Here is a 27,496-nt window from a genome sequence, read left to right as displayed (position 1 = left end):
AGACTAGAGATGTCTTCAAGAAAATTAGAGATATCAAGGGGATATTTCATGCAAAGGTGGGCACAATAAAGGACAGAAATTGTATGGACCTAACAGAAGCAGAAGATATTAAAAAGAGGTAGCAAAAATACACATAAGAGGCATACAAAAAAGATCTTCATGACCCAAAAAAATCACGATGGTGTGATCACTCACCTAGAGCCAGACATCCTGGAATGTGAAGTCAAGTGGGCCTTAGGAAGCATCACTACAAACAAAGCTAGTGGAGGTGATGGAATTCCAGGTGAGCTTTTTCAAATTCTGAAAGATGATGCTGTGAAAGTGCTGCACTCAATATGCCAGCAAATTTGGAAAACTCAGCAGTGGCCACAAGACTGGAAAAGGTCAGTTTTCATTCCAATCCGAAAGAAAGGCAATGCCAAAGAATGCTCAAACTACTGCACAATTGCACTCATCTCACACACTAGCAAAGTAATGCTCAAAATTCTCCAAGCCAGACTTCAACAGTAAGTGAACTGTGAAATTCCAGATGTTCAAGCTGGTTTTAGAAAAGGCAGAGGAACCAGAGATCAAATTGCCAACATTTGCTGGATCATTGAAAAAGCAAGAGAGTTCCAGAAAAACATCTATTTCTGCTTTATTGACTATGCCAAAGCCTTTGACTGCGTGGATCACAACAAACTGGAATATTCTTAAAGAGATGGGAATACCAGACCACCTACCTGCCTCCTGAGAAACCTATATGCAGGTCAGGAAGCAACAGTTAGAACTGGACATGGAACAACAGACTGGATCCAAATCAGGAAAGGAGTATGTTAAAGCTGTAAAATGTCACCCTGCTTCTTTAACTTATATGCAGAGTACATCATGAGAAATGCTGGGCTGGATGAAGCATAAGCTGGAATCAAGATTGCTGGGAGAAATATCAATAACCTCAGATATGCAGATGACATCACCCTTATGGCAGAAAGCGAAGAAGAACTAAAGAGCCTCTTAATGAAATGAAAGAGGAGAGTGAAAAAGTTGGCTAAAACTCAACATTCAGAAAACTAAGATCATGGCATCTGTTTCCATCACTTCATGGCAAATCGATGGGAAACAATGGAAACAGTGGCAGAGTTTATTTTGGGGGGCTCCAAAATCACTGCAGATGGTGACTGCAGCCATGAAATTAAAAGATGCTTGCTCCTTGGAAGAAAAGTTATGACTAACCTAGACAGTATTTTAAAGAGCAGAGACATTACTTTGTCAACAAAGGTCCATCCAGTCAAAGCTATGGTTTTTCCAGTGATCATTTATGGATGTGAGAGTTGGACTATAAAGAAAGCTGAGGGCAGAAGAATTGATGCTTTTGAACTGTGATGCTGGAGAAGACTCTCAAGAGTCCCTTGGACTGCAAGGAGATCCAACAAGTCCATCCTAAAGGAAATTAGTCCTGAATATTCATTGGAAGGACTGATGCTGAAGCTGAAACTCCAATACTTTGGCCACCTGATGCAAAGAACTGACTCATCTGAAAAGACCCCGATGCTGGGAAAGGTTGAAGGCAGGAGGGGAAGGGGATGATAGAGGATGAGATGGTTGGATGGTATCACTGACTCAATGGACAGAAGTTTGAGTAAGCTCTGGGAGTTGGTGACGGACAAGGAGGCCTGGCATGTTGCAGTTCATGGGGTTGCCAAGAGTCGGACACGACTGAGTGACTGAACTGAGGGTTCCTCGGGGCTTCCCTGATAGATTAGTTGGCAAAGAATCTGCCTGCAATGCAGGAGACCTTGGTTTGATCCTTGGGTTGGGAAGATCTGCTGGAGAAGGGATTGGGTACCCACTCCATTATCCTTGGACTTCCCTTGTGGCTCAGCTGGTAAAGAATCCGCCTGCAATGTGGGAGACCTGGGTTCCCCACCTGCAATGCAGGAGACACTGGTTCGATTCCTGGGTTGGGAAGATCCGCTGGAGAAGAGATAGGCTACCCACTCCAGTATCCCTGGGCTTCCCTTACGGCTCAGCTGGTAAAGAATTCACTAGTGTGAGACCTGGGTTCGATCCCTGGGTTGGAATAGTCCAAGTTCCCCTGGAGAAGGGAAAGGCAACCTACTCCAGTATGCTGGCCTGGAGAATTACATAGACTGAATAGTCCATGGGGTTGCAAAGAGTCGGACACAACTGAGTGACTTTCACTTAGGGGTTCCTCACAGCTCCAAAAATTTGACTTACTGATTTCTGTTTCTTCTATTATTGTCTATCTCTAGTACTAGATGCTATGCTAAAACAGAAAAAACAAAACCACAAAATAAAGAGTGAAAAACCAAGATCATGATTTAATCATATTTTTATCCTTCCTTGGTGATGGACAGGGAGGTTGGTGATAGACAGGGAGGCCTGGCGGGTTGCAGTTCATGGGGTCACAGAGTTGGACATGACTGAGCAACTGAACTGAAGTGAAGTGTATCCTTCCAGCTCCTACACAGTGCTAGTCTGTAGCAGGTCCTCAATAAATATTTGAAGAATTAATCCATGGTAATTAAATAAATGTTATTTTATGTGAGTCCCAATCACCTATGGATACAGAAATCCATAAAAGACAGAGAAAATACTAGGATAAATTTTATGTGATATAATCTTGCATTTTGTGTCTGTCCTAAAACATACTTTAAATAAAGGGCTATGTGAATAAGGTTAATGCATATTTAGAGACACAAGAGGAAAGTGGTTGGGTTTTCCTGTGGGCTACAGTATCCCACAAAGTTTCCCAGTGGTGGTGATAACTGAGGGAGGCTCATGATTCAGCAGGAGCTAGTTTTCCCTTCCCTGACTCTTTCAGGTCAAGAAAAGTCATTTCCTGACTGGGAAATAGATGTTCTTGGAGCTATACTATAGATCTTTAAGTAATTTAAAAAAAAATTTTACTTTTTGGCCACATTGTGTGGCATGTGGGATCTTAGCTCCCTGACCAGGGATCAAACCTGCACCCCCTGCATTGAAAGTGCAGTTTTAACCACCAGGGAGTCCTCATGCTATATAGCTTTTTGAACTTGCAAAGGCCACCTCAACTTTCTGTGGGCCCCAGTGAGTGAGAAGAGGCATGTATTTTCTGTTAGAAGTTACCCATAAATTTGCCAGCAGCAGGCAGGGTGTCAGCTAAGCAAAATACTCCCAGAACATCTGATCCCTCTTCTTGTGACCTGATGGTGGCTTCTCTCACCCCCCTCCCCTACACTCCACTGATCACCCCCCTGAGCTTCCCCAGCTTAGACACTGTCTGCTGGCCTTGGAAGGTACCGGCTCAGGATGAAATCTGTCACAGGGGTGGGAAACTTAGCCAAGGGGAGGTACAGGAGTTTGGCATCCAGGCCCGGGTTGTAACGGATGCGAGGGCTCCGGGAAACAATGGCGTGCTCCATGCTGTTGGTAACTTTGCTGATCCTTGGGTCTGCTAACTGCATTGTGCTCTTTAAGTTGTCAGTATCTGTTTGAGGGTACAAGACAGGAAAAAAAAAAAACAAAGGCTCTATTATTCTTTATTAAAGATCATGTCTTCTAAATTCCATCCAAGCTCCTTTTCCATCAGATTACAGATCTAACATTTCAGGCAGATCTCACAAGCTCTAGGCTGTTCCTTAAACAAACTATAAATAATCTTATTTCCCTTCCCCAATTCAGTAATTATGAATTGAATCCCTACTATTGTGTTAGACTAGCAATGAGAAGAACTGTGCCCAGTTCTGCCACTTTTTAGCTGTGTGACCTTGAGCTTAAACTGTTATCATTTGTAAAATGGGGATGATAATACCCTGCCCTAGAAAATAATAAAGATGACTAATAGCAGGGTAGACAGTAGAGAAGAGGATAAGAAAATGGGTGAATATAAGTGCACAGAAAAATTGGAAGGAAATAAGGAAAAACATGGTCTGGTGAAATTCCTAGTCACTAGAGGGGTTTTTTTTCCTCCTAGGAAAACTTCCTGGAGTTCCCAAATTTTCTACAAAAGCCTGCAGGGGAGAAAGAAAGATGTTATTAAAAAATAGTAACACTGCCTTTGCTTTGGTCATAAGGTCATGATGGGGCTCTAATGAGCTAAGGCACTGACGAATGTGAGGGCCATTCTGTTAGCCTGCTGCACATGGATGTGGAGATGGTCCAAGTCCGCTGTACTAACAACACATACAGGAGACAAGCCACATGATAAGCTTATGTAGCCCTGATCTGCACCCTCACCCCTGCTGAGACAGGAACAGCTCAATGGGGCTCATACTTCACTGAGTGCCCCAAGAACTCAGGAGGAAGTGATGCCTGAGAGCCAGGATTCATGATAAGGACTTAGAACTTGAAAACAAGGAGAGAGCAAAAGCTGTCCTGATTTTGGGCATGGTCCAGGAAGCAGAGAAGTCACCCCTTCCATGCAGGATGCTGGTGGGTGGTTGGTAAGGGCAGAACAGAGTTATTCAAGTATCCTTAACCCCCCACCCCAACTCCAAGGAACTCCCTTTCTCTTTCCTAGGGAGAAAACTGCAGTGAAAAGAGGCAAACTACATTTTGAAAGTGAAAGTCCCTCAGCTTTGCCACCCCATTTTCTAGGCAAGAATATTGGAGTGGGTTGCGATTCCCTTCTCCAGGGGATCTTCCCGATACAGGGATTGAACTGGAACAATGGAGTCGCCTGCATTGCAGAGAGATTCTTTACAGTCTGAGCTAAGCCCAAATGGGGTCCACCAAAAGAGCCATGCTGACTTAAAGCCAGAAGGTCTATGGTGAGATAATGTCTTAGGAATCCAACACTCTGTGCTCTGTCCATGGGTCTGACACAGAGTCCATCACAAACAGGGCCCATGCGGGCAGGTGAGTGTCAAAGGCCTCATCCAAGAAGCTCAGGGTCATGGCTCCCTCAGAGGCAGGGAAGTCTATGCCATCATCAGGGGAGGCAGGCTGGTGGGATGAGATGGCTTTTGAACCAGGTTCTGAAAGAAGGGAGGACCCACAGAAGCAGCAGGGTGGAAGAAGCTATCTGAGACCTGGAAATAGTCTATGGCACATTCTTTCCTTGTTCTCTCAAATATTTACTGTGCTCCTGCTTTGTGCTCAGCATCTAGCTTGACACAGATTGGAAGGGAGACAGAGGTACCCTTTAGCCCCTGTCAGTCTCCTGGACAGTGAGAAAGAACATGAGCCTTGCATTCAGACATCCAGGAAACGTTTATGCTATTGTGAGAATTAAGCAAAATAGTCTATAAAGGGGCTTCCCAGGTGGTGCTAATGGTAAAGAATCAGCCTCAATGCAGGAGACATAAGAGACTGGTCGGGAAGACTGGTTGAGCCCTGGGTTGGGAAGATCCCCTTGAGGAGGGCATGGCAATCCACTCCAGTACTCTTGCTGGAGAATCCCATGGATAGAGGAGCCTGGCAGGTTATAGTCCATAGGGTTGCAAAGAGTCGGACATGATTGAAGCAACTTGACACACACGCAAAGTCTATAAAACAGCAGAGATGAGGCTTTGGCACTTAGTATGGACCCAACAGTCCTTCCCTCCCTAGGAAGAAAGTGGACTAAAAGGGCAACTTTGGGTGGCTTCCCCGGCAGAGTTGAGATAAAGAAACTTGGCAGGTGGCTATGTTGTTCTGAAGCATGCTAACCAAGCCAGGCTGTGGCTCAGTTCCAGGCCCTTAGGCACCAGAACACTGTGTCCTGTTTACATGCCTATTCCAGGGATTCTGTGCTGATTCTCAGAAATGTGCCTAGGTTAGATTGCAATTAACTGCCATTTCCAATATAGTTCTATTTTGGGTATGGCTAATGGTGCTTAGTGGTAAAGAACCCGCCTGCCAATGCAGGAAATTCAAGAGATATGGGTTCAATCCTTGGGTCTAAGATTCCCTGGAGAAGAAAATGGCGACCTGCTCCAGGATTCTTGCCTGGAACATTTCATGGACAGAGGAGCCTGACTGGGTGCACACGCGCGCACACACACAAATCACTCCAAGATACCTGGCCTGATTCTGGGATTCACAAGGCAGGAGGCTATTTGGTTGGCCATGATAACCAATAGCTGTGAGGGCTCTTCTCCACTTCTCCAAAGAGACCTGAGATTCACAGGATTCCCTTAGCTCAGGGAGAAACAGAGCTGCCTAGAGTGCCTTCCTTGTAAATACTGGGTGCTTTTTCTCTTTACTGACCTAACAAGCACTTAATGCGTGTGAGATACTTCATAGATATCAGTCCTCACAGAAGCCCTGGGAGGTGGGCACTCTCATTAACTCCATTCTCTAAATGAGAAAATCGAGGCTTACGATGACTAGGTAGCATTCCCAAAATCTTCTAGCTGGTAAGTGGCAGAGCCGGAATTCAAACCCAGGCAATCTGGCCCAAGCAGCTGTGCTCATAATAACTTCTCTGTACCCAGGGCAGATTCACCTGCACCTGATTCACCAGCATAGGGATGTTTGGCGCCGGGGTGGGGGGTGGGGTGGTGATGGTGGGCGGGCGCCGCGGGGAGAGGCCGAGGTGGGGAGATCTCTCCTAAGAACCCCATCTCCCCGCAGGTATGGTTCTGGTACTCCCAGCAGTTCTCAAACCCCAGCTCTGCCTCCAGCGGTGTGGCCTGAGGCTCATAACCGCTCCGAGCCTCCATCCCAATATCCGGAAAACGAAATCGGGTTGGTGACTCCCAAGACCTCTCCACCCCTCTCAGAGACCCCTGTCCCTTCTGGGGAGCTCACAGATCCGGAAGTACTCCTCTCCATAGCTCTCGCGGGTTTCCGGAGGCAGACGCTCCCACAGCTTGCGCATGTGCTTTTCCAGGCCGTCCTTGCCCAGAATGGCTGTCCGGAAGTTCCCCGGCTCGATGATGCTGACTTTCACCCCGAAGTAGTGGAGCTCACGCCTGGGAAGGAAGAGCTTGGACTCAGTCTGGGACCCCACGATGACCAAGGGTCATCAGAGAGAATCACCTCTGACACGTCCAGAGGAGCTGATCTCCCCGGGAGATCAGGAACCTGGGGGTGCGACCCCCCACTCCTGCCCAGGCCCAGCGCTGCTTTCATGCAAATAAGCCCTTTCCCAAGCCTGCCTCTGGGCAATTCACATTAGGCCAGCCCAGCCCGGAAGAATCTAGACCACGCCTTGCTCCCACCAGGTCCCTCCCACTCGCCGCACCCCCAACATCCAGGTGGCAAAGAAATGCAGGGTCTATACAAGGCTTGCATTATCCTTGGAAGGTCGCCCACAGTGCATCTGCCTCCAGGCCTCTCTGTCTCTTTGGGGGACTCTCTCTCCTACTCACACAGGCCCAAAGCAGTCCAAGGGAAGGCTACCCATCACCACCCCACCTCTTTTCATCCCTTTTTTTCTAGGTCCCTGGGGAAGGCCCCTGGTGGGCTAGTCTTCTTCTTGCTACTGTTATAACATCTTCCCTCCATAACTTCCCCAACCCAGCTCTCTTTTCCTGGGGTGAAACCCCCCGGAACTCCCACCCTGAGTGGTTTGGCACTTGGGCCCAGTTACCTGATGCTGTCAGAGAAAGCCTCAACACCAAACTTGGAGATGCAGTAGCCTCCACCAATGACAGCCACACGGCCCCCACAGCTGGACATGTTGACAACCCTGCCCCGGGCTTTCTTGACCATGGGCAGCATATGGAGGGTCACTTCAATCAGTCCCACCAGGTTCACGTTGATCACCTTCACAAAGTCCTCCTTGGTCAGCCATTCATTGGGACCACTGGGCAGGCCCACACCAGCATTGTTCACCAGGGCCCAGAGGCCTGGGGGTAAGATGGAGGGAGAGAGAACCAGACAGAAATCAGCAGTGTCTCTGGAATATCACCAGGGTCCACTACCCACCAGCTCTGGGCTGCTGAGGATGGTTGCTGCTGCTACTAAGTCGCTTCAGTCGTGTCCGACTCTGTGCGACCCCATAGACGGCAGCCCACTGGGCTCCTCTGTCCCTGGGATTCTCCAGGCAAGAGTACTGGAGTGGGTTGCCATTGCCTTCTCAAATGCATGAAAGTGAAAAGTGAAAGTGAAGTCGCTCAGTCGTGCCCGACTCTTAGTGACCCCACGGACTGCAGCCTACCAGGCTCCTCCATCCATGGGATTTTCCAGGCAAGAGTACTGGAGTGGGTTAAGCATTTCATAAAGTACAGGACAGCCAGACTGAGGGTGTGGGGTTGGGAGCTATGACAGCCCAGACATATACCTAGAGGGGCACTTTTGCTGATGCACACAGTCTATCAGCTTAGCTGTGCCCTGTACAAACTATGATCCAGGCTTAATAGGATCTAAGCTATTAGCTCAGGGAAAAAGAGATCTCATTTTCATACCAATGAATTAATGTTTCAATTCCTTCCCCCATCATACTTCCCCCTCTCTATTCATCTGAGTATAAGAAACCAATTCTACTTCACACATTACCAAAATTGCTCCATTCATTCATCCATTCACACATTCATTCATTTCATACATCTGTCAGTTATAAAGGAAGGTGCTAGAGGCACAAAATGAACAAAACAGGGTCTTATTTTTCTAGGAGTTCACAAACCAGAAAAGAAATAAGATTTATAAACAAATATATAAAACATTTAAATAATTTTGGAAAAATGTGAAAAGAGCTCTCTTTGAAATATTTAAATGAGTTGGTATTAATATAAATGGAGAGAAATAATGCTAGGTATTATCATTTAGCTCTGCAAGGGCCAGACTTGAAGAGCCTCAAGTTCTAGTACTGGTTCTAACTCTAGCCTTGAAATCACTTCCTTTCCCTGGGCCTCAGGTTCACTGCTGGCTGGATTAGGACGGTCATTTCTAGCCTGTGGTTTGCAATCCTGAGAGCTTTAAGGCTGAATCCCATAACATGCTAAGGAAGGGAGATGCAGGAGAACCTCAGTTTTCATTTGTTTTACATACTGAGGTTCCAAGTAAAATTCCACCTGGGGAGGGGCTTGGGGTTCCTTCCCTTCCCCTCCCCCTGTCTCACTACCCGACTTGGGCTATGTAGCCTCAAGATAGTCTTCCACGCACACATGGGCAGGTCTGGATGTACACACCAATCCTGGTTCACCCTTTCCTCTAGGGCAGGGGTCCCCACACAAGCTGTGTCCCCACCCTCTCTTTCTACTTTCCTCCAAGTAGAGACCACAGGAGAGCCCTGGCTGGCAGGACTCAGAACTTCCCAGCTAGAGGAGACTCTCTTACCTTGCAGTGAACGACATGAGCCCCTGAGACCCAAAGACTGTAAAACCTGAGTGGTTCTGGTAAAAAGCTCTGCCTGCTGGTAAACGAGGACAGCCTTAAACTTTTTTTTTTCTCTGCAAAGAGGTCTAGAGAACTTTCATAACTCTGTGAACAACTTCAGGGTCAGGTCAACTTGTCATGTCCAGAGACTCTAAGGGGCAACAAGAAAGTGTATGAGGACCCCTTCCCCCCATTTCCCAGTGCTGCTTAGACACTGTACTAATTCCGGGAAGCTGTGTAAGGTAGATTACATGGGAAAGAGTAATTAAAGTAGCAGATGAAATTTAACTCAACTGACCTTAAAATGGGGAATATATTCTGGATTAGCCTGCGGAGCCCAATATAATCACAAAGGTCCTTCTAAATGGAAGAGGAAGCCAGAAGACAGAGAACCAGAGAGATGGCAGCATGAAAGGGACTGCGCCCGACCTTGCTGGCCTTGGTGATGAAGAAGTCATGAGCCAAGTTGTGCGGGCAGCCTCTAAAGCTGGAAAAGGCAATGAAAGCAGTCTTCCTTAAAGCTCTGTTAACACGTTGATTTTAGCCTGGGGAGACCCATTTTGGACTTCTGACTTCCGGAACTATAAGATAATAAGTATGTGCTCCCTTAAGCCTCTAAGTTTGTGTGTATTTATTACAGCATTTATTACGTGTGCTCAATCACTTCAGGTTGTGTCCAGCTCTTTGTGACCTCATGAACTACATACAGCCCAGGCTCCTCTGACCTTGGGATTATCCCAGCAAGAATACTGGAGTGGGGTGCCATTTCTTTCTCCAGGGGGTCTTCCTGACGCAGAGATCAAACCCTCTGCATCTCTGCATTGCAGGCAGATTCTTACCACTGAGTTGCCTGGGAAACCATAGGAAACTAATATTACCTGGTGAATCATTAACACAAGGGGCTCAAAGCTGAATGTAGGGCACTGGGGGGAGGCAGCATGTTGAAGAAAGAAACTCACTCTTGCTGAATTATTCATTACTTAGTTCTTTTCACAAATATTTACTGAGCACCTTACTAGATGCCAGACACAAGTAAGTACTCAGGATATATAGTAAATAAAAGGAACAACACCCTCCCAACACACACACCAACCCCAGAAGTTTTATTCTAGCAGGAGAAATAGATAAGTAGGAAAACTAAGTAAAACATTGAGTACTGAATAGTGGTAAATGCCAAAGAGGGAAATCCAGCAAGAGTCACTGTCTGCCCCTTCTCGGCCCAAGAGTTCTCTGCTCTGACTCGTGTGCACAGTCCCCAGTTTAGTTCCCTCAGGAGGCAGGACTTCCCCCAGACTGCTGCTTCTACAACTGGGCCACGCTTTCCTCCCATTCCTACACCCACATCCTGTATGTGGGAAACTCCCTGGGCTGGTCCCCATGCAGTCCTAGTCTAGCCCTAGCCCACAGACTCCTTTCCCAATAAGAGCAGCCCTCCTGACATAGACACTTAACCTCAAGTCAACCCAGTATCCATCATGATATGAGAAAGAGGACAGGTCTCACTCCTCACCCTGCAATCTAGCCTGATATAGTCAAGGAGAACAAATGCCCTGACTCAGGGAGTCCAACCTCATGTTCCCTCTCCCCTCCCTCCAGCCTGATCCCAACAAGAAACGTGCTCACATTTCTACAGGAGCTGATGATTAGAACAACTGAAGTCCCAGTGAGACATTTAAAGGTTTGGACATTCGGAACACATGTTCCTCCCTGATCTTCTAGTGCAGCTACCACCAAACCCTGCCATCCCTCTGAGTTTCTGGGAGAGAAAACTTCCTTGGAAAATCATCTTTTCACGTGGACAGTCCAGTGCGCTTCTCCGGTGGTGCTAGTGGTAAAGAACCCCCCTGCTGATGCAGAAGACACAAGAGATGTGGGTTTGATCCTTGAGTCTCCAGGAAAGATTCCCCTGGAGAGGGGCATGGCAACGCACTCCAGTATTCTTGTCTGGAGAATCCCGTGGACAGAGGAGCCTATCTACAGGGCTATAGTCCATAGAGTCTCAAAGAATCAGGCACTACTGAAACGACTTAGCATGCATGCATGTGGACAGTCCAAACCACGCAGCAGTTCCCAATCCCACTAAGCTACAGCCTCAGTCCCTTTCTCTCCCACCCTACCTGAACAGGGTCCCTGATAACTGTCAGATGCCTGTGGGAGACAGAGAGAAAAAGAAGGATACACTGAGAAAACCAAAGAATGCAATTTGTCCCACCTTGTTCACCCACTTGGTCCCTCACCCACTGGGTTGCTGCTTTGATGCTCTCTGTCTTGGTGACATCCAGTAGGATGGTCTGCAGCTGATAGGAAGTGTCTTGCTGAAGCTTCTGGGCCCCCTCCTTAGTGAAGCAAGCAGCCAGCACCCGCATGCCCCGATCAACCAGCTGCCTGGCCAGGAGGTTCCCAAAGCCCGAGTCACAGCCTGTGATGAAGACGTACTTGTCTGAGAGGTTGCGGACCAGATTGCAGTTCTTGAACCAGCGGTACATAAAGGAGAGGTCTGAGATAGCTGCCATGGTGTGTATGGAGGGGCCGGCGATGACAGGTGATGGTCAAGAAGAATCGGGTTCAGGGAATAGCCGGAGAGGTGTGCCCTCTGAGCCAAAACCTGCTAGAGCCTGCTGAGAAGAGCTCTCCTCCCTTCGGCTGCCAGCAACAGATGCACAGCCCCTGCATGAGCCACTCTGTAATTTGTATAGGTGGATGCCTCACCACACCAATTAGCCAGAGGCAAGAAATTCAAGTTAAACCTGAAGCTTTGTTACTTCAGACCATCCTGGTGGCCGCCTCTCTCTCTCCTCCAGCCCTAGGGGTGAAGGTGCCAGGGATGGGACAAACCACAGTGGTGATGCTGGTGCTGAAAAGTGGCTCACCTGTGTGGCCTGAGCAGGGGAAGGAGCAAGGAGGACTAAGCCCAGAAGACCCATCCTGGCAATCCCCCACCTCCAGCCCAGGGATCAAAATCATTTGTTATGAATGCAAGCATGTAAATAAATGTAATTGTTATTTTGAATGGAAAGATGAAGACAAATCTGTTAATGCAAAACAAACAGAACTGGTTTTGTGCCCTTCAAACCCCAAGGGAAATGAGTTCCAGTCCATCAGCTCTTTGGAATTCTCTGTTCTTAGGTAAGTCTCCCCTGATGTGAGAGGATGAGAAATAAAGGGTCTGCTCCAGGGCGGATGTGCCTCCATTGTCTCGAGGTCAGAGGCAGCAGGGCCTCCTTAAGGGAAACTGGTTATGTGAGACCCCCAACTCCTAGAAAGCAGAAACTCCTGAGGCGCTCAGGGCCCGGATCCTTGGGAGATGATGCTTGAGTCACCAATGAGGAGTCCCCACTTCACTCCAAGCAAGCCCAGCACCCGCCCCCAGCAACTGGACAAGCAGAGGGCTTCAAGGATCGAGGACACATCAACTTCCCCAGGCAGGGCCCCCAGTGGGCATTTTCTTCTACCCCCAGGTCCAGGGAGCTGGTAGGCTGAGTTGAGGATTCTGAAGGGGGGGGGGTGGTGATGTCAGGGGAAGCAAGGGACTATAAAGTGGAAGCAAAGGACTATGAAGTCAGCTGACACAGTGCTTAATGGAAAGTGCAGAGGGAAGGGAGGCCAGAAGCCAAAATGTTTGTAGGGCATGAGGCTGATAACAGGTCCAACCACAGGTGGTAAGAAAAGTTAGGAGGAGACTCTTGGGGCACAGAGAGGGGAGGCAGGAGAATAGAGAGTTCTGAGAGAAGCATCACTGAGACCGAGGCTCAGCCAGATGATGAGGAGGGGTGCCCTGGGCAGTTGTAGGAAGGACCTGGGGCCAGACCCTTGGCTCTGAGAGGGGGTGACGTAGGAAGAACTGAGGATGCAGGTCAGGGACTTGGGAAACTCTCTGTGTCAGGCCTTTGAGGGAAAGGAGAGATTACAGGCCATGGGGCAAAGAACTCACAGAGAGGTAGAACGGAAGCCAGTAAAGCAAAGGAAGCAAGGAAATGAGACAGAGGTGTGAGTAATCCCTCACCCAGGATTGCAAAAATATGGGGACAGAATGATGCTGGAGTCTGTACTGGTCCTCTGGACAAACCTCTAGGGTCATTATTCCTCAGGACTATCCTGGTGACCAGCCTGAAGGACCCGGGACCAACTGCCTACACCTTCCTTGTCTAGAGGGTCTGACATAGAAATGAGGCCATGAAATCCCCTAGAGTGAAGGACAAGGATGCTGGTATGCTGCACTCTCCACCAAGGTTAGTTAGCTCTAAAATCAGATAAAGCAGGTGTCATCTTGGGAAATTGCAGGGAGTATGGCATTCTATACCAAGAGTCCTGGGATTTGGTGGCAGGGGTGGGGGGCGGTGGTGACAGTTCATGGACCCAGTCCTGGGGAGCAGACCCAAAGCCTGTAGGATATGGAGATGGGAGATGGGAGGTGGAGGCAAACCTCACTTACTTCCTACTCACCCCAAGGCACCGCCTGCAATTGATGTGGGAGACATCTCAGAATTCTATCTGCCTCCTTGGTGAGTGAACAAGGAAGTTTTGGCTCAGGGAAGTCAGACAATGTCACTCAAGGGCTGAGCAGGCCCAGGAATGTCCCAGTTCTTGAGATAGCCCCAGATGGTGAAATCCAGGGGTTTGTCTCTAAACCTGAAAAAGAATGAGTTGGAACTGCCCCAGCACAGGCCTGGGCCTGACTTACCATCTTGCAGGCCAGTCTGCTGATTGCCAGGACACACAGCGCTTCCCTGGACTCAAACTTCCAACATCAGAAAAGGCAGGTTGTGGAATGGGAGACTGGGGGGCTGCAGGACAACACAGAGAGCTCTTCTCCCAGGACTGAGAATTCTGCCCCCTCTGATGACTGGCCCTCCTACTCAGATGAGGCTGCTGGGTGCCCTGTGCATCCTTGACTCCTGCCCACAGGTATTTTCAGTGGAGACAGGACCCTTTACCTCCTCCAGGCCATTTCCATCCCATGGGATGGGGAAACCAAGTCACGCCCTGAGGAGGTGACTAGAGACAGAGCACGTGGGGCTGAGCCCCTTCCCAGAGGCTCACATCCTCCAGACATTGAAGATTCCTCAGGGTGGCAAGAGGGTCATGGGGCTGAGAGCTTTGAGATGCTGCCCAAGAAACAGGACACAGATGTATGCTATTGGATCCCTGTTTCTCAGCCACAAAACTTTGTCCTTCCTTCCCAATATCCCAGAGCCTCAGGAGAAGCCTGGGGCAGAGATGAGGAGGAGGATGAGCTACCTGACCTTAGAAATAGAGAGCTCCCTCCTTCCACCTTCTCTCCTTCCTCTTGAAGCATCATCCTTCACACAGCACCCAACTAGACTTGACTTGATAGGGCCCTGGCCCTTGGGGAACTCCGGTAGACCATGGCATCCATCAGGAAGGAGGGCAGGTAGCTCATAGGAAGTAGACGAGCTTGGCATCCCAGTCAGGTGAGTATTGGGTGTGTGGGTGGCAGGCAGTCAGGGTGTGTCCATGCAGTTCATGACCAAGTACAGAGATTCAGCTTGTATTTTTCCCAAATATTTTCAGTTATTTTGATGTCTGTTTAGGATGAGAGAATTCCCGCCCTTCCCTCCCCTGTAAACCCATGCTCCAAATTAATCATTCAAATTCCCCAAGAAGCACCCAAACTCTTATCCCAGGAATAACTGTTCCACACTAAGCAACCTCTGACTCTATTCCTGAGAATATCCCATACATAAATTGGATATTTCTATAAACACTAGAGTGGGCTTCTTTGGTGGCTCACTGGTAAAGAATCTGCCTGCCAATGCACAAGACTTGGGCTCGATCCCTGGGTGGGGAAGATCCCCTGGAAGAGGAAATGGCAACCCACTTCAGTATTCTTGCCTGGAAAATCCCATGGACAGAGGAGCCTGGAGGGCTACAGTCCATGGAGTCACAAAGAGTTGGACACAACTTGGTGACTAAACAACAATAAACGCTGAAATCTAAGCACATGAAAACCATCTGCTCTAATGTCAGTTTGTCTTGAGTCCACAAGTCTCTGTCCTCCCTAGATTCAGTTTCTTCCCCAAACAACAAGGGATTCAGATGAGACAGTGGTCCCCAGGTCTACCAAGCCTGAATCCTTTCCTTCTGTCACCAATTGACCACATGGGACCCTGAGGATAGAGCTAATGTCCTCACTGTGTGGATGACTCAGAGCCTGGAGGATGGACCTAAGACTAGAGGAGGTGCTAATGATGGACCCAGGCTTCCAGACAAGGGTTTGCTTCTCACCCCAAGGTCCACAGCTCACTCACCTGATGCCAGGAATAGCTCCCCACAGAGTTCTTTGACCTATGGAATTGCCCAAACCCATGCCTCCCAGAAGCTCCCATCCAGAACCTCAGGATTATTCATGCTGGTCTTGAAGTAACTGTGCTTGATCCTAGCCACCTTTACCCCAAAGGTGGTAGGAGAGTTCCCTGCTCGAGGCTAAGAGGCAGAGAGGCAAGGCATTCAGAATTTCAGGAAACAAACAGAAAACAATAGAATCTCAATTCAGAGTGGAGTTGGATAATCTTGAAAGTTTGAGGAGTTATGAAGTGTAGCAGCCAGGGAGAGAAAACTTATGATGATGGTACTCCTTCTGTATCGAACTTGAATAATTTTTGAAATAGTTTATTTATATGGGCTTGTCAACTCGGGGTGTGTGTGTTAGTTGCTCAGTCATGTCTGACCCTTTGCGATTCCATGGACTGTAGTGCACCAGGCTCCTCTGACCATGGAATTCTCCAGGAAAGAATACTGGAGTGAGCTGCCATTCTCTTCTCCAGGAGATCTTCCTGACCCAGCAATGGAACCTGGGTCTCCTGCATTTCAGGTGGATTCTTTATGGGCTGAACCACCAGGGAAGTCCCTTATCAATTCTAAATCCTGCCAACAGTGGTGCAAGGCACCACTTATAAGCTATCTCCTCCTATTCTCTGCACATGTATTCAATTATCAGAGTTTGCCAATATCACCTCCTTCATACTCCTCAGTTCTCTCTCTCCCCTCTCCTGCTCTAGCCAACAACCTGGCCATCTGTCAGTTCGGTTATCATAACTGTCCTCTAAGGAACACCTCCCTGCCTGTTGTCTCGGCTCCTCCACATTCAAAGCCACCCCTTGTTCTAGAGGCTGATTTGACTATTTTAACTCTCCTGGTTAAATCTCTTCTGTGGAGTTCCATTGCCATTAGAAAGATGGTCTCCAGCCTTTCCAAGGCCTACATCTTTCTACAAGCCCACCCATGCCTATCTGTCCCTGGTGGACCCCACAGCTTAGGCCGTCCACAGTCACTCATTGAGCTGGGCATAGGCTGACACCATTCTCATATCCTGAAGCCTTCCTGCCCTACTTTGCCCAATTGCCAGAGTCTCAAGTTCACTTCTTCAGTCCTCAGTTCAGACCCTTATCTCCTGAACCCTCACCTCATTTCACTGGCTACCAAGGCTACCTACCTTCGCTAATGTAGTTACAAGCAGCAAAAATGAGATAATGGCATTACTGTATCTCTTTTTCCTTTCTCAGCTGTCAGTCACTTTAGGTAAAGGGCCAAATCTTCTTGAACCAGGAACACTTTTTGAGGACTCACAGAAGTGACCAAGAAGTATCTGTTGATTCAAGTTAAGTGTTCCATGCCCCTCTTTGCAGAGAAGGCAATGGCACCCCACTCCAGTGTTCTTGCCTGGAGAATCCCAGGGACGGGGGAGCCTGGTGGGCTGCCGTCTATGGGGTTGCACAGAGTCGGACACGACTGAAGCGAGTTAGCAGCAGCAGCAGCAGCCCCTCTTTGAGGGCTCCCTGAAGCTGAATATTGCAAGGGTTATGGACATGGGCTCCACAGCCAAGTAATCCAGATTCCAGTTATGCCTCGGATACTTTCTGAATATGGGCCCACATCAAAGATGGGGAGTGGTTGAAGCAAACTCTGTAGTCCTGGAGCCCATTCTGACACCCGAAACTTAGAAAGGTGCTTCCCAATGAGAGACCTACAGAGCAAGAGAGAGGGGTTGGAAGGTCCGTGAAGAAAGGAAACCCCAACAAAAGTTGGCTCCCCACCCAGAGGCACAGAAGTAAGAGGAACAAGGGAGGGTCTTCATTCCAAGCCAATACCTGAGGGAGTCTGAGAAGGACTCCATGCTGTACTTGAACATGGAGGAGCCTCCAGCCAAAAGGCTCAACTGGTCCATGACACTGGAGGCATTGACCACATGGCCCCCTGCCTTCTACACCAGGGGCATCAGGCTCAGGGTCACCTCATCACCCCCAACACGTTCACCTCTAGCAACTATGCAAAGCCCTGTTTGGTCAGCCACTCATTGGGTGCGGTGGGAGTGCGAATGCTGGCATTATTCACCAGACCTCAGAGTCCTGGGAAGAGTGAGGGCAAGAGGGGAACACTGTGCTGGGCCCAGGAGAGAGGACTCAGCCATGGTGCCAGGTCATCTTCCAACTGAGTTTTTTAATTGAGTCAACAACAGTGTGCCATGAGGTAGAAGGGAAAAGAGTTCCGGAGAGGAAAAGAGGGTGTAGGGGCTGCAAGGCTGTCAGGGTTTGGATATTCTTTGAGCTATTGGAAGGCAGGGATGGTCCTACTCATTTTTCTGCCCATCAGTAGACAATAAGCCCCTTTATTAAGGTCACAGACAGAGTTTGGGAAAATAGTGATGCTCACAAATATCAGAGGAGAGAGACAGAGACTGGGAGAGAGGAATGGTAAGAAACAGAAATGAAGGGGAAACTAGAGAAGAGAAAAGAAAAGGGAAATGAATGAAAAAAGAAACACCAAACAGAAAAACAAAAAACAAAAAACAACCATGAATAATCACTTTCTGCAAGCTGGTTGGGAAAGACACACTTGAAAACCCCGGATAGGAGAATTTAGAGAATGGGCCTGCATTGCGCATCAGGAGACAAGCTTTGAAACAACCTGCACCAATTCCTAGGCAATATCAAGGCTTTGAAAATGAAAACACCTTGGGGATCTTCCCAGTAAATGAACAAACACAAAGAAATGTGGGTCGTATCTCTGTCCCCCACATGTTCCTTCACCCATTAGGTGGCCACAGTCATGCTCTCTGTCTTGGTGATGCCCAATATCACCGTCTCCAGCCTGTCTGATGTCTGGTTCCTCAGCTGCTCAGCTCCTGCTCCGTCAGACACGCATCCAGGGCCCTCAAGCATTGCAGGTCCAGCTGCTGGGCCAGCAGGTTCCTGAAGCCCGAGTCACACCCCATGATGAAGATGAACTTGTCCTGGAAGTGGCTCACCACCTGCCTCTCCCGGTACCAGCGCAGGAGGTAGTACAGGCCCACAAGGACTGCCAGGTACAGCCACAAGGCTTTGCAGGGGACAGTGCCTAAAGGCTGCAGTTGAACTAGAGTTCCAGCACTCTCTGTCATGGAGTACTCAGATATCCTCCTGTTCATACTGGAGTCCCTTCTGATCTAGATCTTATAGTTTAAACTGTCTGTGCTTATGTCAACTTCAGTCAGTAAATGTTTACTTCTGTTACATTCCAAATGATTCAATAAGTAAATACATCTTAAAAACAAAAAGTATTTATTTATTTATTTGGCTGTGTCAGGTCTTAGTTGCAGCATGCAGGATCTTCGTTGCATTGTGTGAGGTCTTTCAGTGGGAACATGGACCTGTAGATGTGTCATGTGGCCTTCAGTAGCTGTGGCCCTCAGGCTTAGTTGCTCCACAGCATGTGGGATCTTAGTTCCCCAACCAGGGATTGAACCCACATACCCTGCATTGCAAGGCAGATTCTTAACCACTGGAACACCAAGGAAATCTGAAGTCAATGCTTTTTTAAGGTATGTAATATTAAAACATACTGTTCAATGGCTTAAAATCCCCCAAAGTCTCTATAACCTAATTTTTATAATCAGGAAGGTGAACTAAGATGACTGGGAGATACCTCCCACTTCAATTTGCACTCAGTCAAGAAATCTATATGACTTTGTAAAAATGCCCTCTCCACTGAGTCCATAGTCAGACCATCATGAGAAGAGAGGACACACAGAGAGCAAGGGTCTCTGGAAGCACTGGGACATCAGGGGAATTCCTGCCCTGATCACAGTAGGTGCTCAATAAGCATTAGCAAAGACATAAGACCCGGCTCCAGAAGTAACTCCCACTCACCTCCATTGGAGGGTGGGGGAAAGGGATCTGGGCTGGGGGACCTGGCAGATGGCAAAGGATAGAGGGTAGTGACTCTATAGGAGGGGACAGAGGGAAGACGGCAGGGAGGTTTCTGGTGAGGGAGATGCTACATGTCCCCAGGGAAGGGTCCGGGCCCTGCCTCTCCCTTACAGACCTCTCCTTGTTTGTCCATCCTTGTGTTAATCCTGGGATCCCAGGTCACACGATAATCTCCAGACAGACACATTAGCCCCTCACTTCTGCAGACAAAGGGATGACCTCACTTGCTTCTTTAAATCCTCCTCAGGTGTTCCCACTCACCCCTACACCTCCGCGAGGTCTTCTAACTCTTCCTCTCAGAGACACACACCCACTGCTGTCCAAGGCCTTGTTCAAAATCACTGGGCCTAGGTAAATGTCTAAATTTTTATTTTAGGGGAATATAATCAATGGAAATTTAAGATTTCAAGACAAAACAAGAATTGGTTTCTGTGTTCTCTGTCAGGATCTCCACTGATGACACCACTTTCCAGCCAAGATTGGCTGAGTTAGCACCTAGGCTGATGTGTCAGGCTGGTGGTCACCCCTCACACACATCCCTGATTACAAGTATCTTTAGGGAAGAAGGGCCTTTATCTCTCATGTGCATTGCAGTGGGAGGGGGACACTGGCCAGGGCCAAGGCACACCTGGAAGAGGCGGACAGGGGCAGAAGATGCAGGGGTCTGGACCCTCCTGGCTGCTCAACCCTCCCCTTAAGTATGGATTCCTCAGGGTGGCAGGAGGGCCATAAGGCTCAGAGCCTTGAGAGGCTGATGAAGGAACAGGACACAGATAAGAGCTACTGATCTCAGTTTCTCACTACAAAACATGTTTCTTCCTTCTATCCTCGAGTCCTAAGTAATGTCCCAAAAGGAGACTGGGGAGGAGATGGGAGTGAGGTGGAAAGGTGTCCTGGTGACATGAAAACTCCACTCTCCACTATATTTCCCTCCCCCGATGCATCCTCTCCCCATTCTGTACGCAACTACCCCCTACAATGCACCCCAGTCTTGGGTTACAGGGCCTTAGCAGGCCTGGGGTTTCTCCAGTACACCATGAGATCCACCAGGAAGCTGGGCAGGTAGCTCATGGGAAGGTAGATGAACTTGGCATCCCAGCCAGGTGAGTATCGGGTGCGGGGGTGGCAGGCAGTCAGGGCGTGCTCCATGCAGTTGGTCACCAAGGACAGATCCTGGCAGCTGGTTGTCTCCAACAAGTCGACTGATTTCATGACTGTCCAGAATGAGAAAGAATCTAGACATATTTCCACCTCTGTCCATTCTGACTTAGGGATCAACTTATGGATCAATGTTCTTAAGAATCCCTAGGCCACCTAACTTGAATCAACCTACATTCTCAAATGAGTGCCCCATTCTTACACCAGGAGCAATGGTTCCACATGAAGTAACCTCTAATTCTTTTCCTGAGAATATCAGGACTACATAAACTGCAGGTGTCTACAAACAATAAATCCAAGGACGTGAAAACCAGCTGTTCTAATGCCAGCTTGCCATGACTACACAGGGTCTTCCCTCTCTGGCTTCAGTTTCCTCCCAAAATAAAAAGGGGTTCAGGGAGACAGTGGTCCCCATGTCTACCAAGCCTGGAGACTTTCCCTAGATCACCAGGTGATTACATGGAACTCTGGGGACAGAACCCATGTCCCCACTGTGTGGGTGACTCAGAGCCTGGAGGATGGACACGATACTGAAGGAAGTGCTAATGACTGACCCAGGCTTCCAGACAAGGGTTTACCTCTCCCAAGCTCCCTTTACTTCCCAAGGTCCACAGATCACTCACGGTTAGCCATGAACTTCTCTCCATAGAGTTCCTTGATCTCTGGGCTGGCCTGATTCCATGATGCCTGGAAGCCCTGAGAAAGTGCCTTAGGGCTGGTCACAGTGGTCTTAAAATAACCAGGCTCGATCATAACCACCTTCACCCCAAAGTAGGAGAGCTCCCTCCTGCAAGGCAAACAGGCAGAGGGGCAAGGACTTCAGAGGTCTTCCAACATAAACACAAAAACACACCAAAAATTGTAAGATGACAAGAAAGACTGCAGTGGGATAAGCAGAAAGCTCTGGGAGGTTGTGAAGTACAGACAGCCAAAGGAGAAATCTAATGATGCTGTTATTCTGAATAGAGTTTGAATATTTTTCCTAATATTTTGTACACATGTGCCTACACCTCTAAATCCTACCAGCTGTGTTCCAAGGTACCGCTTAAGTACCATCTCTTCATATTTCCCTCACATCCAATTGATCACCAAATTTTCTATATTTTATCTGCTCTATACTCCTCAATTTCCTCTCTTCCTCTCCTAACAGATCTACTTCCTGGCCATCTATCAGCTGGATTGTTCTAACTATCCCCTAAATATCATCTCTTTACCTGAGTACACCCTTCCCCCACATTGGAGCTATCTTCAGCCCAGCATAAGTTAGGGTTTCTACTGCTGATATGATTAATTGGTTCCCTTGATTAATTGCTTCCATAAGGTTACACTGCTTACAAGGTTGCCCCTACCTAATATTATAGCAGCAATATATGTGGAACATGCTGTAGCCAATTATATCAGTGACAATTCTGCCTCACTTTCAGACTGTGGGACATCATCCAGGCAAAGTAAGTTCATGCCAACTCTACAGTCATGGAGCCCATCCTGATATCACAAACTTAGGAAGGAGCTTCCCAAGGAATGCCTGGTTAAGTAAGACAGGCAATTACAGAAAAAAGAGCTCTAGTCAATGATGAAAGGAATACTGTGAAAGGCTCCCCCAGAAGCACAGAAGCAGGAGGACCAAGGTGGGCAGTCTGTCCCAGGCCATTACCTGAGGGAGTCTGAGAAGGCCTCCACGCCATACTTGGACATGCAATAGCCTCCACCAAGGAGGGCCACCCGGCCCATGATGCTGGAAACATTGACCACACGGCCCCTTGCCTTCCGCACCAGGGGCAGCACACTCAGGGTCACATCAATCACCCCCAACAGGTTCACGTCCAGAATCTTCACGAAGTCCTGTTTGGTCAGCCACTCATTGGGTGCAGTGGGCGTGGAGATGCCAGCATTATTCACCAGACCCCAGAGCCCTGGGAACAGTGAAGGCAAGAGAGCAACACTGTGCCGAGTCTAGCAATGTGGACCCTGTCATGGTGCCAAGTCACCTTCCGACCTGGGAGGACTTTAGGAGAGAGGCCGCAGTGGGAGTGAATAGAGCAGAGACTACCATGCTCCTGGGGGTTTAGGGAGACCAGACCCAGTGAAGAGTGGGAGGACAGAAGGCCAGCCTCCCTCCTGACTCAGTCTTCACACCCCACCCAGTGCCTGGTGACAAGGAACCGGGTGACAAGGAACCACAGTTTATGAATGCAGGTATTGAGCTTCAGGAGATCTAGTGTGCCTATGGTCTGGAATTTGAGAATGAACTTTTGAATGTTCACAATCCATATTGCTTTTGCAGACATAAATATTCCTCTGACTTTTCAGATTTTCTGACAGAGTGCTCAATAGCTAGTATGAAGGAAAAAGAGGAAAACAGAGAGAAATAATGAGGAATGGAGGGAAAGAGAGGAAGGAAGGAGAAAACAGATAAAAGACAAAAATAAAAAGATGAATGAAGGTTAAAGGCAGATTGGTTGAGGAAAAGAGATCTGAAGTCCCAGGTTTGGGGGAACTGGTTGAGAGGTGTGGTATTGACCTGTAGGGCCTGGCTTTGAAGTACCTGCATCAATATTGAGTCATATTCATACAAAAATTTGGGAATTCAGTGGGTAGGTTTTCAGGAGAAGCCATGTTTCTCCAAATTGGAATTACATGTTTTCCCAGAAATCTCTACCCTCTCCCTCCCACAAGAGGCCACTCTGGACCCAGTTCCCTCAGATCACAGGTTGCCCAGCTTCATAGAAACCTGTCTGTGAGACACAAAGACATATCAAGAACTTAAAGACTTATCAACTAACAGAACTCAGGGCAGAACAGAAGGGTTCAGGGCAGTTGGGAACAGGATGTCAGAATGAACACACAGAATTAGTCCCTCCACTGCTCAGCACTAAGCCTGCCCTTGTAGAAATGGATATTCCTCATTATTTGACCAAAGATCAAATTAATAGCCATGATTAGAGCTTAGGGAATTGGGTAGAAAGAAGTTTACCCAGACATCATTTATGCTCAATGCAATGAATAAAATATGGGAACCAATTACATTCATACCATGAGGTAATTTTCATGAAGTAGAGCTATTCTAAAGAATATACTATTCTCAATCATTATTTATTAATTTTTGAACACATTTTTGTTACCTGTAAAATTGTTCACTTTCTTTCACTGGAAAATTAGGAAAGAGACTATGTCCAAATTGTAATATCATGTATGTCAAAATGTTATCAGCACTTATCTGTGGGTGGTAGGATTTAGGGTGATTTGGTTCTCATCCACATACTTTCCCCACTGTCCACCGTGTCATGTTTTAAATCTGTATTTAGATAAATTAAAGTTCTTTCCTTCTCCCATAAAACACAGGTACAACTATAGTACCACAAAGAGACACATCACACGTGGAGAACAACAAACAGAAAAAAGAGAATGTGACCCCACTGTAGCTTTCAGGCCTTCCTTAGACAACTCCTGAGAGTTCAGTGTCAGCACCGAAAATGAGTGACATTAAACCTCTAGCAGCCTGGCTATGGGTCACCAGCAAGACCGTGTTCAGGTGCTGAGAACACAGCCCAGCTCCAGCCCTGCTTCCAGCCACCCATGCAGCCTTCCAGCCAGAGTTCCCCCTCTCCACCCCTCCTCCAGAAATTCCACCCTGATTACCTTGCTCACACAACAGTAAGAAAGCCAGACTTTCGCTGAGAGAGGAGGGGACACCAGACAGGTAGTCTGCAAGGACACAGTGTCATCAGGGAAATCTCTCCCCCAAACTACAGAAGCTAGGTCAGGAGGTGGGGGTATGGGGTGGCAGAGGTTTGGCTAGTCAGCTGGGTGAGGTGAAGAAGACAGGTGGGACTTCAAGTCACAGAAACAGCTTGGAATGTTCCCCAGGGAGCTGCCAACCAGTGTCCCCTCACACAGAGAGAAGAAATAAACAAACAAGAAATCTGGGTGTTACCTCTGTCCCCCACACGCTCTTTCACCCACTCGGTGGCCGCAGCAACGCTGTCTGTCTTGGTGACATCCAGGATCACCGTCTGCAGCCTGTCTGATGTCTGGTTCCTCAGTTGCTCAGCCCCCTTCTCTGTCAGACATGCAGCCAGGACCCTCAAGCCTCTCAGGTCCAGCTGCCTGGCCAGCAGGTTCCCGAAGCCCGAGTCACAGCCTGTGATGAAGACGAACTTGTCCCGGAGGTGGCTCACCACCTGCCTCTCCCGGTACCAGCGTAGGAGGTAGTACAGGCCCACGAGGACCACCAGGTACAGCCACATGGCCTTTTATGGGACAGACACACACAGCCTGGGGTGAAATAGAGTCTGGCTAGTGATCAGGTAGGAGAAATTAAGAACACACAGGATTATTGTTGGCAAGCCAGGGTCCAAGCTCTCTCGCTTGGAATTCTCAAGATTGTCCTGCTCACCTTCTTCAGTGAGTATGACTGACTCTAAACCCAATACGTGCTCTTTGGTACACTTAACCCAATTCTAATAGATGTCAATGCATTTACGACAGTCTCTTAGGGATGACAATAGGTTCCCAACCACCTCTGTCCTGTCCTCTCACTCCTCCCTGTTTGCCTCTGCCCGCCTCTCTCCCCTCCATCCCCACCCCATACATTGGACCCGCAATGGCACGGTTCCATGGCTCACGACTATCTTCTTCCTTTTGTCCCTTTCAAGTCTGGGACCTGAGTCTCCCAGATCTAAAGAATATTCTTCAGGGGGAATATACTTAGATTCACAAAACACATGGCTTCAAAACCCAGTTCGTCTGCCATCTAGCTGTGCGGCTTAGACTCTGACCTGGTTTCCTCCTCTGGCTCAGCTCACAGAATTCCCTCCTAAAAGACTAAATACCCTCAGCTTCTCTAGGATTAGAAGGAGAAGGCAAAAGAGAATAAGATCTTACCTGGTTCCCTGGACCAGAAAGTGTTCAGAAGAACAGTGGGGGTGTCTGAGGCACTACGAGGAAACAGGAAGGGGATGAGGGGACACAGGTAATGGTGAGATTTCTCCCAAACACTGGGATGGGTCTTGGAAGGACTCACACAAAGTTGCTCTAACAGTTGTTCCCCTTTTACTCTGTGCAGATACTCTGCCTACAGACCTGTGTGCCCAGCTCCATTGGCCTCTCCCTTCTGTGCTCAGCCCCTGCCCATCCCAGCACCACATCCAGAATCCTGACCAATCAGACACTGAGAAGAGACTGATTTGAACTGTGGCAAACATTAACTGGAGTTCTAACTCTGGCAAGCAGGGAGATCTATAAATCACAATGATGGAAAGGAATAATTGCAGTTTGTGTTAGGGTAACAGTGGAGAGGAGGAGGAAGCTGACCCCTCAGGAGACTAAAGAAAGGACCTGAGACTGGACCTCAGAACAGCTGTGCATGGAGGAGTTCACGGGGAGGTGGAGGATACCATCCAGTAATGGGTGGACCACCAGGATCGTGGGGCTGGAAAGAAGGACAGGGACAGAAGGAGCCAGGGTCAATGCCCTGGACATCTCCTCACCGTCCACATTTATCACACCTATAACTCCAAGTGAGGAAAGAAAACGGACGCTGGGATGAAGGAGAGGCTTCCCCAAGGACACAGAGGCTCAGATGCTCCTGGAATCCACCTCAGCAGCCAACAAACAGAGAGGAGATGACAGATTAGCCTTTACTGGTCATTTCCACCTGCAGGGAGCTGACTGTCATCCTGAAAGGGGTTGTCCCTCAGATGGGAGTCAGCAGCAGTAATGGAAAAGACAGTCCTGCAGAAACCAGCCTGTGTGTGCTTCCCGGGTCACCAGCAGGACCCTCCTACAGGGCTCCCCAAAGGGTGAGACAGAAGAAGGCCAGGATGTAGGATGGTGCCCCGGAAACTGTCAGGAAGCTGGGAGGACATGCAAGTCTTATACAAACACTAACCCTGCTAAGGGAGAAGGTTGTGGTTTCTTTATTGAAAGAAATGAGATTTTTTTTTTCTCAATAACCACGAATCCCACCACCATAACTTCCCAAGGGGCCATTCAACAGACACAATCCAGCCTTCACCCCATTTGCTTCTTTTTTGTGAATCTGAGTGTAACGTGATGACTCCCTGGGGTCTCAGAAGCTTCAGACAACATTCTGGGTGGGAACAGCCACAGGAAAGTCAAGAGAGAGGAAAGAAGGAGTCTGGGTGACACTCACTCACCTGAGAGCTGCAAGGGGCAGAACAAGAAATCTCCAAGATGTGAACCCTGCTGGGAGACTCACTGACATAAATCTCTGCAGGAAGTCCTACAAGGGACAGCTGCCCTTTGTACTAAGGCAGCACATGTCTGAGCTTCCTGTTAATTGGATAGATGAGGCTCGCCCCCTGCTGACGCCCTGCAGGGTGTCATGAGATGCACTTGTCAAGAGTCAGGGCCACAAACAATTCTCCATCCACCCAGGAAGGGTCCTGTGAAGAAGGGAAGGCATCTGTAACAACGGGAGGTGGTAGGACTGGAGTGAGAGTTAATTGTGCAATTTATTTCCAGCTCCACATGGATGCAGTCCCACTACCTGGAGACATAACACTGCCTTCCAGTGCTGAATTTCCGCAGTTGAGGATTGGGAATGGGGAGTTACTGACCACATTCAACTCACAGTGGGCCAGGATGGCCTAAGGAAAAAGTGACCACAGCTTCCTATGGCATTATTGTGGATGTTCATAGCATGGGTTCCTGCCCCTGCACATATCCATTAGACCAGACCCGCTTCCCTCCCCAAGGAAGGCGGCCAGGAAAGAGGAGAAACAGGGCTCTGCCCCGAGGGTCCAGGCTGAGGATGTGCACTGGTGTTCATTGCACTTCCTTTTAATGCACCTGCTGTTCTGCCTTGTCTGAACTGGGGCCCTTGAGTCACAGTCCACTCTGTCCACCATGACATCCATCTCATTGCAGCCGTTGCCCGCCCTCCC

The 27,496-nt window shown here is 48.5% G+C and overlaps 2 protein-coding genes and 1 pseudogene across 20 annotated transcripts; all 3 read right to left on the bottom strand.

Annotated features, from left to right (window-relative positions):
• Positions 1–2,294: 2,294 nt before the first annotated feature.
• Positions 2,295–11,887, bottom strand: SDR9C7 (short chain dehydrogenase/reductase family 9C member 7). Of its 2 annotated transcripts, none has more exons than XM_086403953.1 (4): positions 11,438–11,887; positions 7,499–7,757; positions 6,715–6,878; positions 2,295–3,469 (listed from the first exon to the last, which is right to left on the bottom strand). In XM_086403953.1, exons 1-4 carry the CDS (start codon positions 11,736–11,738, stop codon positions 3,252–3,254), a joined length of 942 nt encoding a protein of 313 aa, XP_086260079.1. In that variant the 5' UTR covers positions 11,739–11,887; the 3' UTR covers positions 2,295–3,251. The 2 variants fall into 2 exon arrangements, with proteins under 2 accessions (XP_086260079.1, XP_086260080.1); XM_086403954.1 differs by having other exon boundaries at positions 11,662–11,887.
• Positions 11,888–14,029: 2,142 nt separating this feature from the next.
• On the bottom strand, positions 14,030–18,664 carry LOC147372022 (retinol dehydrogenase 16-like; annotated as a pseudogene).
• Positions 18,665–18,781: 117 nt separating this feature from the next.
• Positions 18,782–26,859, bottom strand: LOC147372021 (retinol dehydrogenase 16-like). Of its 18 annotated transcripts, none has more exons than XM_086403935.1 (7): positions 26,747–26,835; positions 25,473–25,525; positions 24,523–24,729; positions 24,228–24,293; positions 22,243–22,501; positions 21,212–21,375; positions 18,782–20,644 (listed from the first exon to the last, which is right to left on the bottom strand). In XM_086403935.1, the coding sequence occupies exons 1-7, from the start codon at positions 26,812–26,814 to the stop codon at positions 20,427–20,429; spliced, it is 1,035 nt and encodes a 344-aa protein (XP_086260061.1). In that variant the 5' UTR covers positions 26,815–26,835; the 3' UTR covers positions 18,782–20,426. The 18 variants fall into 18 exon arrangements, with proteins under 18 accessions (XP_086260061.1, XP_086260064.1, XP_086260069.1 ...); XM_086403938.1 differs by having other exon boundaries at positions 24,523–24,863; positions 26,747–26,799; XM_086403943.1 differs by having other exon boundaries at positions 24,523–24,838; positions 26,747–26,764.
• Between the last annotated feature and the right edge of the window lie 637 nt (positions 26,860–27,496).

This window comes from Bos grunniens, chromosome 5 (assembly GCF_055505025.1).
Source record: "Bos grunniens cultivar Pamir isolate PY7600 chromosome 5, Bosgru_T2T1.0, whole genome shotgun sequence".
Classification (NCBI taxonomy): Eukaryota; Metazoa; Chordata; class Mammalia; order Artiodactyla; family Bovidae; genus Bos; species Bos grunniens.
The sequence above is the reverse complement of the archived record's forward strand: the minus strand, read 5'-3'. Positions and strand labels throughout refer to the sequence as shown.